Here is an 18,072-nt window from a genome sequence, read left to right on the forward strand (position 1 = left end):
GGAACACAAAAGTCCGAGTGTATCAGGCCTGTGTCCTCAGTACCTTGCTCTATGGCAGCGAGGCCTGGACAACGTATGCCAGCCAAGAGCGACATCTCAATTCATTCCATCTTCGCTGCCTTCGGAGAATACTTGGCATCAGGTGGCAGGACTATATCTCCAACACAGAAGTCCTTGAAGTGGCCAACACCCCCAGCTTATACACACTACTGAGTCAGCGGCGTTTGAGATGGCTTGGCCATGTGAGCCGCATGGAAGATGGCAGGATCCCCAAAGACACATTGTACAGCGAGCTCGCCACTGGTATCAGACCCACCGGCCGTCCATGTCTCCGCTTTAAAGACGTCTGCAAATGCGACATGAAATCCTGTGACATTGATCACAAGTCGTGGGAGTCAGTTGCCAGCGTCCGCCAGAGCTGGCAGGCAGCCATAAAGGTGGGGCTAAAGTGTGGCGAGTCGAAGAGACTTAGTGGTTGGCAGGAAAAAAGACAGAGGCGCAAGGGGAGAGCCAACTGTGCAACAGCCCCGACAAACAAATTTCTCTGCAGCACCTGTGGAAGAGCCTGTCACTCCAGAATTGGCCTTTATAGCCACTCCAGGCGTTGCTTCACAAACCACTGACCACCTCCAGGCGCATATCCATTGTCTCTCGAGATAAGGAGGCCCAAAGAAGAAGAAGATTGGAGCCATTGGCTGCCCATCCCTGGGAAACTCACCCAGAGGTGGGACAGCGTCAGGGAGCCGGCCCATCGAAGTTTTCCGATTCCTTCTCTCCCCCCCAAACCACCTCCAAAGGGGCGGGGAAGATACTGCCCTGCAAGCCAACTCTGAGATGTACCACAACCAGAAGAGATTCTACTTCCATCTGGTGTGGGATCATATGCAGTGAATCATGCAAGTCAATTCACACTAACCTGGCAGCACTCGTGATGCCTTCATTCTGTGGCAGTTCACTGTATCCTCTGCATTTGAACCACCACAATATACCAGAGAGTGGCCACTGGCTGACAAGAGCTATCCACTGACAACATGGCTCATTAGTCCACTGCACAACCCACACATATGTGGGCAGTATGCAAACAGTGAAAGCCACATGAAATGTAACAGAGCAGACCACTGGCATGCTGAAACAATGCTTCCACGACGTGGACTGCAGGAGGCCTGCAATACTTGGAAGAGCAGTTGTCAAGATTTGTAGTGGTCTGCTGTATGCTGCACAACCTGGCCACTATGAGTGCACAGACCTAGCTACCAGCTATACAGCAATCATCTGAGGAGGAGGAGGAGGAAGAGGAAGAGGAAAAGGAAGGGAGGAGGGAACCCAGACAGTTCCTTTCAGTTTGAGCTGTTCATGATGAACCGTCCAACTGCAATACCAGTAAATGCAACCACAATTCTCCATTCACCAACAGTCCCAAACTCTACCTTCCCTTTGTCACTGACCATCGCAGCGTCTACTTGACCAGACTGCAATAATAAAAACTACGACAAAATAAGCATTCCAAGCCAAATTTATAAATTAAATTATACTATATTTGGATGCAAATGTCACATTGTGCATTCCCTTAGAGCCTGTCTTCCATATGCCTATGCCTGACCTAGTGCTGTGAAGCAGAGCTACCCTGGTGGCGGCAGCATAGCTAATGGAAAGCTGCTGACTTTCTGCAGAGTAGAGTGCAGATGGCCTTGGATTATGACCTGGAGCAGCTTTGGGCCTAGAAGGTGGACTGCACTTTCACTGCATGGGTGCCAACAGTCTGGGCTGCCTGGCTGATAGGCAGCAGGAAGGGCACTGGCAGACTGTCAAGGGTGGGAGGACAAAAGTTGTCTTCCTGAGAGAGGGCAGCAGATTCATTCATTATAAAGCCACTGTCACGCCCCCGGGAAGTGCCTCAACGATCCTAGTATCTGTTGGAGGACAAAATGCCGGACTGCTGTTCTACCCTGCTAGCACCTTTTGAACATTAGCAGTCACAGCCACAGCCACAATGGCAGCAAGCTGACCATCCATGACCTCAGTCTGAGCTTCCAGTGCAGCACTCAGACATTTGGTGGCTTCTGTTTGTGCTGAAATGAAACCTGAGACATTGGCCAGCCGACAATTCAATCATAGTTGGGTCCAAAGCGTGTTCATGGAGTTGACTGCCACTTCCATGCTGGAAAGGATGTGCTTCAAATTTTGCACAATGCCCCAACCCCTCCATGCACCTTGACATTGCATATAGGCTATCTGGAGGGTCTGAAAATGCACCAAGCATTTTATTGTGTTTACCCATCCGCCTCCTTCTGTCACATGCTCCATCAAATTGCTCATCTGAATCCCCTGTAGCAGAACTGATCTGTGATCTCGTCCTCCATTGAGCTGACACCTGTGCTACCCCTTTCCCTCTGGTGACTGCAAGTGTGAGATTGAGTGACAGTAGGTGGAATTTTATGGAGGTGATGGAGATCTCGGTCGCTGGCTGGACAGCTGGAAAGTGACCTGCATTGTTTCCTTTGAAGAAGGCCCACCGGATTACAAAGCACTCAGGCACTTGAGAGGCCACATGTGGGCCTTTCCCAGGATCAGGACCCTGGGGACGGGAAGTCCCACCCATCGAGAGCTGCCAACCAATCAGAGGCCAGCAGCGCTTTTGCTCGGTAGCACCAACGGGGAGACGGCACCCATCAGATGCCCTGGATCGTGGAGCAACCAGGCCAGAGGTAAGTGATGGTGGGCAGGGATTCTTTGAGTGGGGTTCAAAGGGGAGGGTGGTGTAGGGGGGGGAGGTCAGCAACAACGACAAGGGTGTGGCTCTCAGCAGGCCCCACTTCCCGATGCTGGGACCCTTGGTCAGGTACTGAGTGCCTGTGAACGAGGGATTCTTCCCCCCCCCCACTCACCTCCACCCTGAGAGACCATTAGCAACCCCACACAGGTTTGCATGTGTTCCCCACCACTGGCTTAATACCAGTGGAGTGAGAAGAGGCCCTTAATTGGGCATAATTACCCCTTAATGACCTCAATTGGAGGCAGGGCAGGAAGGCCCTCCACAAGTCTTCCCGCTAGACCTAATTGAGGTGGAGGCAGGAAGGTGGCGAGGTCCCCACCCACCACCATCCCACCTGATTAAATGCCCTCCCCACTTCCAAACCCACCATAGGGAAGAGCATAAAATACTGCCCAGTGTTTCTCCATCTTCATTGTCTTCTTGCTTTTCCACCGATTGCTCCTCCACAACTGCCTGGCCAGATTGCAGTTCTTGAGTATCTGAAAGGAGAAAGGCACAAGTGTAGGACTGTGGTGAGGGGATTGGAGGAAAGTAAGAGACGCATGCTTACACCATCTGTAGCTTCACGCTCAGAAGAGACTGTGGAATGAGGTGGACGTAGCATGTAAGGAGGATTAGGTATGAGGACACCATCACCTATGATATTTCCAGCCCTGCTGCTGGCCTCAGCAATAGCTGCTCCAATGATGGTGAGTACCCTCTCCTCCATGGAGTAAGGATATGCAGGCATGCCTTTCTGCTGCCAGTTAGCACCTGCTTCCTCCAGTTATTCTGCAAGAGAGTGGGAACTGTGTCAGTGAGCGTGGTGCAATCTGTTTCACTGTTGTGGCTGTCAGAGTTGAACAGCTGGCAGTGTGTGCAAGCTGAGATGTGAGTGTGAGTTTTGCAGCAGTGCTAAGTGGGTGAGAGTGAGGTGAAGGTATGAATGTGAGGTAGGAGTCCCAACTGATAGAGATTGTTCGAAAGTAAGTGATGGGGATTTGGTGCATTGAGGAGTGTCTAAGAGTTAGGGTGCATTTGGTAGGATATGGCATCTGAAGATACACTCACTGATGTTAGCCACTTGCTTGAGGTCATTGAGCTCTCTGTGGCACTGTATCCGGGTCCTTGGGGCTTGACCCCCGGTATTGACCATCACAATCTGCTTCCACTGCCTTCTGAATGTTTGTCTGTAAGGACATCCTTGTCCCTGTGGATACAGAACATCTCTCCTCCTCTTCCCCGACCAAGGCCTCTGGTACAGAGACTGAAAATCTTCCAGCCCAAGCTCCCCAATCTTGTGTCATTACTGAGTGGTTCCCAGGTCAGAATCAATTGTCGAATGATTTCCAGCACCTGCTCCAGTCACAATGCACCTCCCATTTAAATAGTCCAGGCTTGCTTTAACTGGTGCAAGTCTCATGATTTTGGGCCCTCTCTGAGGCGTGTAGCCAGTCAACAGCACTAGCTGCACGCTGCAATCATGTTAATTAGCAGGCAGCACAAAGTTGGCATGTTGCCTGCATCGGAATCAACACACGCGGGTTAATCCCCTTTTTCGGGGATGATCAATGTTGCCCTTGAGATGTGCAACTTCCAAAAATAATGATGGAAGGTACATTACATATTATTCAATAGACTATTAACTACAGCATCAGTAAAAGATGCAAAATTGTAATCCTTTCTGGGTGTAGGTTCCAGTTTGAACAGAACAAAAGGCCCAATTTTAACTCACCACAGGCAGGTGGGAGCCTCACCAATATTTAAATGTTGGGACCCAATGTCATTATTCCAACCCCAAATTGATTTTAACTGCCAATTCAGGCAGTGATGCCATACCTGTCAGCAAAGCATGGTGGGATGCAGCATCAACTCCAGAAGAAGCCCAGGTAAATGTTTCTTTTTTAAATAAAATTTAAGGTTTCCTTGTAGGACCCAGGAACAGCAAGAGTTCTCTTCTAAGCCCCACAGTGAGATCTTGGGCCTCCCATGTCACAGGCCTCCCTTCTCCTACCTTGTCTGTAATCACCTCCAGAAACCCCACCAATGTCTTCACTATCTAATGCTGGGCATCATTCCCTAGAGTTCCTCCTGCTATTGAAATTACCTCTCCCACCTGCTGGCCACATCAGTATTCACAGCAGGTTTGGACAGCAGCCTGTGCTGGAACATGGCAATGAGGCCTAAGAGCTAAAATCTCTTGGATCTCCTACCTGCTCATCTTCAGCAATTTACACTCCTGTCCCAGATTACAATCAGGGCTTAAAACTTGTCTGGCCTCTGCATTTTTTAAGGTAATTTTTGTCCCACACTAGTCCATCGCTTGTTATCTGATAATGGAATGTTATTGATGGCAATCCTGAAGAAGCTTGCACCTCAGAATATCAAATGTGGCATCACCACACAGCAGTGGACTACTCAAAAAGATGTTCATGGATGGAAAAAAAAACCATTCAGTGTTTGCTGCAGCATGCAGTTAAACAGTAACGTCTGTCTGACCTAGGACCCTTCCATTTTCTTAGGAATGCCATCAGAGATCCACTATGTCAACTTCTCTGCTTGCTCTCATGCTAGAACATCAGTACTTGAAAATGCTCCACCTTCATCGTCTAAATAATTTGAATTGTTCATTGACCAGATTATCTTGGTACTGACCATCAAAATGTACAACGTAGTCAAACATTGTGTCCTCACTCCCTGCTGGGATGCATGGCAGATCTAGCTGAATAGTCTCATGTGTTCGCAGCCAGTGCTCCATTTTCCTTCTGTCCTCTAGTTCCAGTAAGGCCCCTATACTCCACATCAGTGAGAAAACATACAGTCTTTCCAAATGTTCTCGAGTCACTTCTCCACCCTGCTCCTAAAAATGTTTATAATTTAGTTACTATATTGAATACAAAACATTTTATTACAACATATTTTCCACACATCTGTGATGTTTACAAGTGATCTCTTCATCAATAACAAAACAAACATTTACAATTTTGATTAATTTAGTGAGATTCCTGATACATACACATGTGACACCTTCTGGATGACATACTTTGCACCCTGTGTGATGCAGATATTTCATTTCTTTCCAAGAAACATTTCAAGGTTTTTAAACTTTTTCAATGATCCCCCAAAGATGGTATTGGTGAACTTGTTGGCAAATCAACAATATTTTACAAATTAATTTTGCTTAAATCATCAAGTTTCCCTGGAAACAATGCCAACATATAGTAAGTTTTTTTTTACTTTGATTATTTGGAGTTTTCCAATCTTACTTAAATGCCAGTGCATATAATATTGTACAAACAAATTATTCTATGAAAATCCTTCAATGCTGAAGCATTTCATCAATGGTTTAAAAAATCTAGAAAGTCACATAAACTAAGATTCTTAGCAGGAAATTCCACATTTAGTATATAATGAAATGCTACACATTCTAAATACACCATAACAAAAAATCAACCTAACACAGTCTTACAGCATTATAGCATTATATCAGGCCCACAATCTCACTCCCACACTCCTGCTTCAGCCAACAGTAATAGTCGGGAATTTCAACTACCCTAATATTAACTTGGATGAAATCAGTGTAAAAGGTATAGAGGGTGCAGAATTCTTAAAATGCATTCAGGAGAATTTTTTAGCCAGTGCGTAGCAAACCCAACAAGAGAAGGGGCAGTTCTGGATTTGGTTTTAAACAAATTAAGTTGGGCAGGTGGAAGGGGCACCAGTGAGACAGCATTTTGGTGTTAGTGATTGAGTTGGACTTCATGGAGGTATAGGAAAAGGACAAGGATAGAACAACAGTAAAAATTCTGATGAAGGGTCACTGACCTGAAACATTAACTCTGCTTCTCTTTCCACAGATGCTGCCAGACCTGCTGAGTATTTCCAGCATTTCTTGTTTTTATTTCAGATTTCTAGCATCTGCAGTATTTTGCTTTTATTATTATGTAAAAGTTCAAAATTGGGGAAAGGCCAACTTTGCTAAGCTAAAATGTGATTTGGCAAAAGTGGACTTGAAACAACTACTGAAGGTAAATTGGTATCAGAGCAGTGGGAGGCATTCAAGGAGATAGAGAGGGTCCAGAACAAATATGTTCCCACAAAGAAAATGGGTGGGCTTACAAATATAGACCTCACCCCGCTCCTGGATGTCAAGGTGCATAAAGAGTAGGCTATGGCAAAAAAGGAAAACTTATGTCAGAGAGCTCAATACTGCAGGAGGACTGGTAACATTGTACTGTTGTTGTAAAAAGGGAGGAAGGGATAGTCTGAGTAATTACAGACCAGTCAGCCTAACCTTGGTGGTGGGCAAATTGTTGGAAAAAATTTCTGAGGACAGCATAAATTCTCATTTAGAAAGGCACGGATTAATCAATGACAGTTAGCATGGATATGTTAAAGGAAGGTCGTGTCTGACTAACTTGATTGAATTTTTTTGAGGAGGTAACAAGGAGGGTCGATGAGGGTAGTCTGCATGGAATTAGCAAAGCTTTTGACAAGGTTTCACAGGGCAAACCGATAAGAAAAGTAAGATCCCATGGGATCCAAAGGCAAGTGGTAAGTTGGATCCAAAATTGGCTCAGTGACAGGAAGCAAAGGGTAATGATGGATGGTTATTAATCGACATGTAGATGAGGAAAAGGTGGGGGAAAGAATGAATCCTTGGCAGACTCTTGAGATGACAGAGCTTATTTGGAAGAGAAATAATTGGTAAAGATACTCTGGCAATGATCTGGTGAAAATATTTCAAAGTGATTCAATACATTTCTCTATCCTTGAAGTCTACAGCACTCTAGGCCTCTTGGTGTGCAACCTTTGTGGGGGGTGGAGAGTGGAGAAAGGACCTGATCCTGCAAAGTGCTTTGGTTGGGTGAGGGAAGCAGGGGTGGGGGAGGGGGGTGGTGTTCCTTCTGAGTCAGAGTGGATCATTATCATTTCCTATTTTTCTCTTTGTTCAATTAAGTAATTATTTAGTTATCTTTAAATTTTCTGCAGGTTGGCAGGGACTGGTTCAGGGATATTAGCATAAATGCTAATAAATGTATAAGCCAAAAGTGCAAGGTGATTGTTACGTTGTTGGGTTTTCTGCCAGATATACTATTAGAAGCGGTAATCATTCCCTTAAGTAGAGCTTCCATCTGGTTGGAACCTGAATGTACCCTTTTCTACTTGAAATCTAGGTAAATGTAGAAAGAAACAAGGATTGAATTGGTTGTCACTATATTCCAGTTCACCAGAGTATATTATATGCCATCATATAACCTTCTTGTCTTTGGTAGGCATATTGAATCTATAATTTCAGACCATGGCTGAGGCTACAAACTAATAAATGATTTTACTTAGTACAAACAATACACTTACAACAGTTACTGTCTCTATTATTCATCTTGAAATGTCAAAATGACGAAGATGCTTCTCCTGTACTATGCTTCACCATTAAATTGATCCTTGGAATATGGTTGCTGACTTTTTACAGACTGAAATGCAACCGCAGAGCCACTGAACTAGCTCAGTGCCCCTGCTGGTTGAGTGACTAGGGAGCTGAGCAAAAGCTACCAAATGTAAGCTCCTGCCTGCAGAGCTGTCCATCAGAGGCAAGAAATCATTGATCCTGTTCCTCTCATGTATCTGATCCATATCTTCACCCTGGACACAGCTAGCAACTAAAACTATTACCTGAGGATGCCAATTATCTAGGATGCTTGGGAATTATATGGGATGGCTTGATTTATTGATCTATGCCAAATACGTTGAATCACTTATGCAAAAGGAAAATACTGTAGATGATGGAAATCTGAAATAAAAACAGAAAATGCTGGAAATACTCAGCAGGTCAGGGAGCATCTCTGGGGAAAGAAATGGAGGTAACATTGCAGGTCAATGACCTTTCATCAGAACTGAAAAAGGTTAGAGATATAACAGTTTAAACCAACTACAGAGGCAGGGAAAGGGAGTGGGGGAGGAAAAGGACAATGTGGAAGACGGGAGAGATTAAATGACAAAAGAGATGATGGTGCAAGGCAAAATAGGATGGTAATGGGACAAGTGAAGAAACAAAAGATGTGTCTAGAGGAGGTGTAAATGGGAAAAGCAAAATCATTACCAACAGCTGCCATCCAAAAACAAACAAAAAAACAAAAAAAATGCAGATAGATGTTATGAAATGAAATGATTGAACTCAATGTTGAGTCTGGAAGGCTGTAAAGTGCCTAACTGAAAGATGAGGTGCTGATCCTTGAGCTAACATTGAGTTTCATTGGAACAATGTAAGAGGTTGAGGACAAAGAGACCAGAATGGAAGTAGAGCAGAGAGTTAAAATGACAGGTGACCGGAAGCTTGGGGGCACGGTTGTGAACTGAACAGAGGTATTCTGCAAAACAGTCACCCAATCTGTATTTACTCACCTCGAATACAGTATACTAAATTGAAAGAAGTACTAGTAAATTGCTGCTGTACCTGGTGTGTTTGGGGGCTTAAGACAGTGAGAAGGGAGGAGGTAAAAGGGCAGCTATTGCATCTCCTGCATGTATGGAAAGGTGGCATGGGAAGAGGAGGTGTTGTTCGGGGTGGTAGAGGAGTGGACCGGGGTAAACAAGAAGTACCAGCCCCTTCAGAATGCTGAAAGGAGAAGTGAGGGATGTTTGGTGGCGGAAGAGGATGTGTTGATTGTGGAAGCTGGTAGGGTGGAAAGTGAGGACAAGGGTTCTCTGGGATGGGGCGGTAGGGGTGAGAGCAAAAATGCAGGAAATTGAACAGACATGGTCAAGGTTCTGGACAACCATGGTGTGGGGAGGGGGGAATCCTCAGTTCAGGAAACAAAACAGAAACGCTGGTATGGAAGGTTGCATCATCAGAACTGATGTGAAGACGACGGAGAAACTGGGAGAATGGAATAGAGTCCTTAAAGGAAGCGAGCTGTGAGGAAGTGTAGTTAAGGTAGCTGTAGGAGTCAGTGGGCCTATGGTGGATATTGTTTGATAGCCTACCCCCAGAAATGGAGACAAAAAAGTTGAGGAAGGGAAGGAAAGAGTCATAGATGGACCATATGAAGGGTGAAAACAGGAAATGGCACCAATGCAGTCAACAATGTATCTGAAAAAGAGGTAAGAGAGGGGACCTGATTAGGACTGGAACAAAGAATGTTCCATATATCCCCACAAAAAGGCAGGCATAGCTAGGACTCATATGGGTTCCCATATTAACACCTTTTATTTGGAGGAAGTGACTGGAGTTAAAAGGGAAGTTGTTCAATGTGAGAACAAGTTCAGCCAGGCAGAGGAGGGTGGTGGTGGATGAGGATGTTCAATCAAGCTACACCTCCATCCCCCACCAGGATTGTCTGAGGGTTCTCAGTTTCCTCCTTGAACGGAGGTCTAACCAGTTCCCATCCACCATCACCAACTTTCTCTGCCTGGCTGAACTTGTTCTCACATTGAACAACTTCTCCTTTAACTCCACTCACCAACGAACTCGGAGCATAGGTGCAAAGCTAAACATCTAAGATATGGGCAATCGGATTTTAGGATAAATGTGAACAGAAGAGTTTTGGATGAGTTTATGCTGGAAGATCTACCAGGAAAGCTTTGGTGAAACAAGCCATGAGATAACAAAGGTATGGATAAAGGTTTCAGTGGTGATGGGGTTAAGGTAGGGACAGTGACGATTTTGCACAGATGAAATTGCGAATTGTAGTTTTTCCTACGTAACGATAATTGAACAAATGAATGTCGTTAACTGAACAGATAGTGGCTATTTAACAACAACAACAACTTGTATTTATATAGCACATTTAATGTAGTAAACATTCCAAGGCACTTCACAGGAGCGTTGTCAAACAAAATTTTTGACAGGAGCCACATAAGGAGATATTAGGACAGATTACCAAAAATTTTTTTAAGGAGTGTATTAAAGAGGTAGAGAGGCGGAGTGGTTTAAGGAGCTAGAGCTGGGTGTCAACAGCATACATTTAGAATCTGATGTGTTTTCAGATGATATTGGTGAGTGACAGCATGTAGTTGAGGAATAGGGCGGGGCCAAGGCTAAATCCTTCAAGGACCCAAGAGGCAACGGTGCAGAAGTGGGAAGAGAAGCCATTGCAGATGAATCTCTGGCTATGACTGGATAAGGACAGAACCAGGTGAGTACAATGCTATCCAACTGGACAATGGTGGAGAAGTGTTGGAGGAGGATAGTGTGGTCAACCAGGTTGAGAAGAATAAGGAGGAATAGTTTTCCACAATCACAGTCACATAGACTGTCATTTGTAACTTTCATAAGGGCTGTTTCAGTACTGCGGCAGGGGCAGAAAACTGATTGGAGGGATTCAAATATGGAGTTGCAGAAATTATTTACACCAATTCAAGAATATACGCCAGGTAATTTACAATGGCCTGAATTCTGCAGCAGTAATGATGGCAAAACTGTCAGGGTCACTGTCGTTACTCCTTTGAAACTGACAGCAACTTCTGAAGTACACCTACCTGCTCCATTAAACACAGAAGCCAGACTGTAGCTGAATTTCAGGTTTTATGCATTGTACAATTACCTCATTAACAAGGAAGATTATTGTTCAGAAGAACTTCTATATAATCTTACTGGGCAAGTATATCATTATGATGCAGTCTGAATCCATTTTCTTACCTTTGGGGGAATAAGGCCATCAAGCATGTTAATGCTTTGCGTGATAATAAAAGCCTCCAACATTTCCATCTTATATTCCAGTGACTGAATACTAAAACGATACAGCTCAGCAAAAGATTCGGCAAATAACTTCCGTAGAATCTCAGCTGCCTGTTGCGACCGTTTCTTCAGCCAACCCTAAATCAAACAAATCAAGGTGTAATATCTCCACAATTTACTAGGCTGTAGTTAACATTTAATAAATGCAGATGCAAACTTTGTAATGAGAAATATTGAGTGGAACTTTTAATTGGGCGGGGTGTATAACTGCTGCCTGATCCATTATATCTCGTTTTACACCCCTGTCATAGTTGGAAGTTCCAGTGAGCAATTTCTGTACAATATTACTTAGTTTCTTTGTAGATATGACATTGACTTCAACCTTGAATCTTAGCTGTGTTCAAACTCCCTATGGGCTCCAGTAATTTTGATAGACGATCCAGAGAAAACCTGGAGAAAGGGCGTAGAAAATACGCTGTTTCTCCAAATCTTCTGACAAAGTACCACTGTGGAAATTCAATAACACATATTGTACTAAAAACAGTTTAAATTAAATAAAGGATTGAAGAAGTTTTAGTGTTCCAACAGTTTATACCCTGCCCAGGAAAACAAAAACTTAAATATGATTTAAATACCTCAAGAATGGGGCTGAAGTTCAAGATTGACGAACTCATGAAGACCATGCCATTTCGAGAAACAGTTGCAGGTGAGGCATTATCTATGTTGTGTGGCTCAAACACAATTTTACAGTTTGGAGCCATGGGAATGCGATCACCATTTGCCAGGGTAAGGGTTCTGTTATCATCAAGCACCGAGTTTAAATTTTCAATCCAGATGGCATCAACAGGACCATCCAGTACAATCCAGATGTGTTCTCCTGCAGTACAGATAATGTTCATTAACACACTAGGGTCTATGTACTATTGTCTTATCTTAATTCCATGACATTGGGCTGAATTCTATCAACTTGCAGGGCTACGGGGATCAGACAGGGGAGCGGGCCTGACCAAATGGCTCTGCAGAGAGCTGGCATGGACTCGTTTGGCTGAATGGCCTCTTTTTGTACTGTAACTGACTCTATAAATGACCCAGAATGCACGTTTATACGTCCAATATCCAGACAATTTGTACTGAATCCATGAATTAAATGAAAAACCCCCATTAATGTATCTCAGCTATTGTGTTATGTCACCTGCTCTCACACAATCTTCCTCTACTCTACCCTGTACCTTTTCTACTGTCACAAGTTGCAGGAGTTCTTTTGTTTTCAACCATATCTGTTTAAAAAGCCTGTTTGAATGTTTCAGAGCCCTCAAGCTGTGGAAAGCTCTGCCTATTTTTTCCTTTTCTGGAGGAAAGTTGAAGGTTTTGTTAACCGAGAAAACTAAGACTAATGGAATTATGTGCAGTATTTTACAGTAATTTGGAAATCCACATGAAGAAAAAAATACAGGGTTTTTTTGCAAGCATGTGCTATTTTTATCATTTTATATGTTCTGTATTTTGTTTAGTTAATAAAATATTGGTCTAAATTAAATTGGAACTATTGAGGTTCACTAACCTATTAAATTGTGAAAAGCCGATTTTTATTGTGGCCACCATGAAATTCTGGTTGTTGTAAATTATGTGGTGGTTCCTAATTCTGGACATGACATTACCACTTATAAAATAGGCAGTTTTGAATGCCATAAATGTTTAATGATTTGAATTGAAAATTTTGCAACTTGTGAGGTGATTCGGCTTTTTTAATCATCTTGGTTGTACTGGAAAATCTTGGATTTGGAAACCTCTTTGCAAAAGTGCTGAAAGTTTAAAAACAATTGGAGTTTAATGTAAAATGATGTCTTCCTTCATGAGAACTTTTAAACATGTTAATAATGATATTAATGATTTCTGCTGTTTAAATGGTTTATCAATTCCAAAGTATAAAAAAAGACTTGGTAGGATCTTTGTGCAATTTTTAAAAGATACAAAGACTTGGGGAGAAAAATAAAATAATGTTTGATTCTTTTTTTGATGGGGAGGTTTTTAAAAAAAAACAAAATTATGTAATTGCATGCTTCTGAGGATATCTCATTCCGTCTTCTGATAAACATTACGAAGAAGTTAACCCTTTCTCCTGACAACTGTTTTGTTTTTGAATTCACCACACACAAACTTTTCTATTGTTGAAGGAAATGATGAATTGGCAAATAAACCCCTTAGTTCTTAAATAGGGCAACAATGGAGTCTTTGCTTTTCTTTTCTGTTAAATAGGGTCCATGGTTTTCTGGACTGCATGAGTGTTGAAGGTGTAGCAAAGGGTCCAGAACGTTTAAGAATTTAAGAACTTAAGTGGAGACATCAAATGTCACAGCATGCTGATGATTTGGACTTAAGTTTTTGCCTTTCAAAAGATCGGACTTAATGAGTTTAGGATCATTTGTTATCTTCCAAGATTAAGTACTCAAGAAGGGGTACATATGGAAGTTACCTCCAAACTAATTGCAAACACTTCCCTATCTAATTTAAAACCAGCATGTAAAACCACCAAGCCTGAACATCAGTTGTTTCTGAAATTGGAACTGATAAGGTAAATTGATGAGTTGCTGCTTCGAGCACTCAAGAAGGGAAAATTTGAAATGCCGTGCCCATGATTGGGTAGAATGGGGGTATGGAAGATACAGGATTTTTCACAGTTCAGGTTTTTTGCGGTAAATCCTGTGGAATTTGAATCTCTATCAGGGTAGAATGGCCAAGGAGGATACCAGACAGATATACAAGGGTATGTGAGTAGTAAATATGGGAAATGGGCCACACCTTCTACCCAAGGATCAATATGGTGTTTACTGCAAAAGGTTTTGAGTACAGGAGTAAATAAGTCTTGTTGCAATTATGTGGAGCCTTGATGAGACTGCACCACGAGTATTGTATACAGTTTTGGTCTCCTTACCTAAGGAAGGATAAACTTGCCATAGAGGGCATGCAACTAAGGTTCATCAGACTGATTTTTGGGATGGTGGGATTGTCCTATGATGAGAGATTGAGGAGGCTGGGCCTGTATTCTCTAGAGTTTAGAAGGATGAGAGGTGATCTCATTGATGTATACAAAATTCTTACAGGGCTCGACAAGGTTGATGCAGAAATCATGTTTCCACTGGCTGGGGTGGGGGGAGAGGGTTATCTAGAACCAGGTGGCACAGTCCAAGAATAAGAGGTGGGCCATTTAGGACTGAGATGAGGATGAATTTCTTCACTCAGAGGGTGGTGAATCTGTGGAATTTACTACCTCAGATGGCTGTGGAGGCTCAGTCATTGAGTATGTTCAAGACAGAAATCAATAGATTTCTCTCTATTATAGATATCAAGAGATATGGGGATAGTGCAGGAAAATGAGGGAGAAGATCAGCCATGATGTAGTTGAATGGCGCAGCAGGCTCGATGGGCCGAATGGACTACTCCTGCTCCGATTTCATATGTTCCTATGTTAATACAGTAATGTAATTTCCAATCGTTCTTTGTAAACTACTGCTTAAATTCTACATGTATTAAGTCTCACTTATGCTGAAGTAAAAATTATAATTGTTACCAATATAGAGTCAGCTTCAAACTAATCTTCAGACAGTCCAAAGAGACTACAAATCTATTGCATATAAGATATCATGGGATATGTCTAAACACTAGGACTGGCCAGACTGGAATGGTCCTTTCCAGTACTGCACATTCCTAAATTCCATCCTGCCGTACAGTTTTGACATGTAGAACAATAACTGATGCTACATCTGCGACCAGATAAAAGATATCTGTGGCACTTTCATACCCTCATGAAGATGGGCGGCAGAGTGGCTCAGTCGTTAGCACTACAGCCTCACAGCTCCAGTGACCTGGGTTTGGTTCTGGGTACTGCCTGTGCGGAGTCTGCAAGTTCTCCCTGTGATCGCGTGGGTTTCCTCCGGGTGCTCTGGTTTCCTCCCACATGCTAAAGACTTGTGGGTTGATAGGTAAATTGGCCATTGTAAAAATTGCTCCTAGTGTAGGTAGGTGGTAGGAGAATTGAGGGAAGGGGGGGATGTGAGAGGGATTAATGTAGGATTAGCATAAATAGGTGGTTGATGGTCGATGCGGACTCGGTGGGCTGAAGGGCCTGTTTCGGTGCTGTATCTCTCTATGACTCTAAAAATGGTAGCCCAAAATGCTGAAAGTCAAGGTAGTCACTTATACACAGGCTTAAGACATGGAGTCTATAATGAGCAAGGCACAATTGAAATGACCAGAACATGTTATTGGAATGGGTGAAGATAGAATACCAAATTAAACCATTTATGGTGATCAAAGAAAATCTTTTAAAGACACCATAAAGCAGGGAAAATCTTGGAACTGAGTAAATGCACGCTGCACCGCTTTTCAAATTGGGGGTCAGAACATTTGACAATTTTGTATTCAGGATTTAGAAAAAAGACACTAGCATGAGAAACTAGCAACAACAATAAACTATAATACTAAAAGAGCGAGGGACCTTCACAGCTGAAGTAAGCACAAAGCACCGGCTTATCATATTGGCTTCTGGCACCAAATGTAGAAACACTTTTGGTAAATAAGCACTTGTATCTCCAGCCATCTTCAGAAAAAAATTATAACTGTAGAGAAATATAATTCTATGAGGAGGCTACAGTTTGGTACCACTGTTGCCTATCTGGATCTTATTATTGGTACATGGTTGCTTGCTTACCCTTCTTTGCTCTGAGAGTTTTTCTCCACAGAGTTGAAAAAATACCATCTGTCCAGTCATTTGTAGCTACATCCAGTCGACCAAACATCTGAGGTGCAGTAATGGCTTTTGGATTCATTCTCATCTCACGGTGTGGTTGACCACAATCTGTAAAATGAAGGGATAATGATATAATGGAAATAATACTACACATTCATATACTGTTCTGCAATTTGTTCTTTCTCTATGTACTTTAATTCGCAGTAGATCTTACAAATTAGCTCTCCTGGCACAGACCTTTGTGCAACAAAAGTACATATCCAGAATTCAGATATAGCGGTTCAGCTGCCTGCATGGTTTCCCATCCATTAATTTAAATGGATGAAAATCTTATCTGGCTCACTGACCTCTGTGCTAGAATTCTACCTATGCACGCCAATCACACAAATTTCCGAACATTTCAAGTAAAATTTCACACACTATCATAATCTGAAATGCATTGCTATTAAAGTAATAATGGATTGTAAAATTTGTTTGATCCCTCTTTCTGATTCTAGAGAAGGCTCATCAAAGAATATTTTACCACATGAAGTGGTAAACATGCTTTTTAAGAAGGATAGGCTGATACAGTCTTCTGTCCCCTTCTCCTATTACGCTTCCTATTCCCTCCATTGGCATGCTTCTAGCCTAAACCTATCTCCTCTCTCTTGCTGTCCTTTACTCCCATTTTCTTATAGAAAAGCACAGAAAACATGGAAAATTTCCAACACAGAAGGAGGCCATTTGGCCCATCTTGTCTGGGCTGGACGAAAAAGAGCTATCCAACGTAATCCCACTTTCCAGTTCTTGGTGCGTAACTCTGTAGCATTTCAAGTGCATATTCAAATATTTTTTTAAAAAGCGATGAGGGTTTCTGTCTCTACCACCTTTTCGGACAATGAGTTCCAGACCCCCATCACCCTCATGGTGGAAACATTTCTCCTCAACTTCTCACTAATATTACTGCCAATTACTTCAAATCTATGCCCCTGGGTTATTGACCTCTCTGCTAAAGAAAACAGGTTCTTCACATCCATTCTATCTTGGCCCCTCATAATTATATACACATCAATTAAATGTCCCCTCAGCCTCCTCTGTTCCAAAGAAAACCACCCCAGTTGATGCAATTTTACCTTATAGCTATAAATATCTGGGCTGCATTTTATAGCACCCCGCCCACCGAGGTGGGAGAGGTTCATAGAATCGCGACGGGAGGCAGAGTTTCCATCGGCAAGCAATTTTGCCGGGGCCAGGGTAGGCCGACGACAGCCTTCCCGCTCAGAGGCCAATTAAGGCCCTTAAGTAGCCTATTAATAGCCACTTAAGTGCCTCTTGCCCCCACCGTTGGGATTTAACCAATGGCAGGGGGTGCCTCTGCCATGCAGGGAGGGCCTTGTAATACAAGATGGCTCCTCCTCCGTGGGCAAGCTATGGCCCATGGCAGACCCCTGCCGGCAAAACCTCTACCTCCATGGACCACCCACCCCTGACCACACCCACTCACCGTCGCCAAGGTCTTCCAGACTGGCTCTGGCGACACAACCTCACTTATCTGAGGTTCGGATTCCAGCTTGGGCATGGGTCCAAGGCCTCTGCAGTACCGGCAGTAGCCAACGCTCCTGGTGGTACTGTTGATACTGCAGAGCTGCCAGCTCTATGATTGGCCGGCAGCTCTTGGAAACAGGATCCCCTGCCTTTAAAGAGACGGCAATCCCAGCGTTGGAAACTTCACCAGAGGGGCTCAAAAGGCCAAGGCGGGGGTTCCCCCTTCCTTTTAGGCCTGGTGCCAGGAGTCCCACCAGCTGTACAAAATCCAGCCCTCTGTCTTTTTGTACATGTCCTCCTTGCACCACCACCATTCACCCACCCAACCCCCTGCCGTGTCCCTGAGGGCCAAACAGGCTGAAGGAGTGAAAG

General features: G+C 43.4%; 1 protein-coding gene across 4 annotated transcripts in view; it reads right to left on the reverse strand.

Moving 5' to 3' along the window:
- dnah5 (dynein, axonemal, heavy chain 5) overlaps nt 1–18,072 on the reverse strand; it is a 610,401-nt gene that overhangs the window by 277,845 nt on the left and 314,484 nt on the right. For all 4 annotated transcript variants that reach the window (XM_068058833.1, XM_068058843.1, XM_068058824.1 and 1 more), the window contains 4 exons: nt 16,138–16,284; nt 12,065–12,306; nt 11,391–11,567; nt 5,408–5,612 (listed from right to left, as the gene is read on the reverse strand). In XM_068058833.1, the coding sequence (XP_067914934.1) occupies nt 5,408–5,612; nt 11,391–11,567; nt 12,065–12,306; nt 16,138–16,284 (771 nt within the window). The remainder of the gene's footprint in view (nt 1–5,407; nt 5,613–11,390; nt 11,568–12,064; nt 12,307–16,137; nt 16,285–18,072) is intronic.

The sequence above is a fragment of the Heterodontus francisci genome, chromosome 2, assembly GCF_036365525.1.
Source record: "Heterodontus francisci isolate sHetFra1 chromosome 2, sHetFra1.hap1, whole genome shotgun sequence".
Classification (NCBI taxonomy): domain Eukaryota; kingdom Metazoa; phylum Chordata; class Chondrichthyes; order Heterodontiformes; family Heterodontidae; genus Heterodontus; species Heterodontus francisci.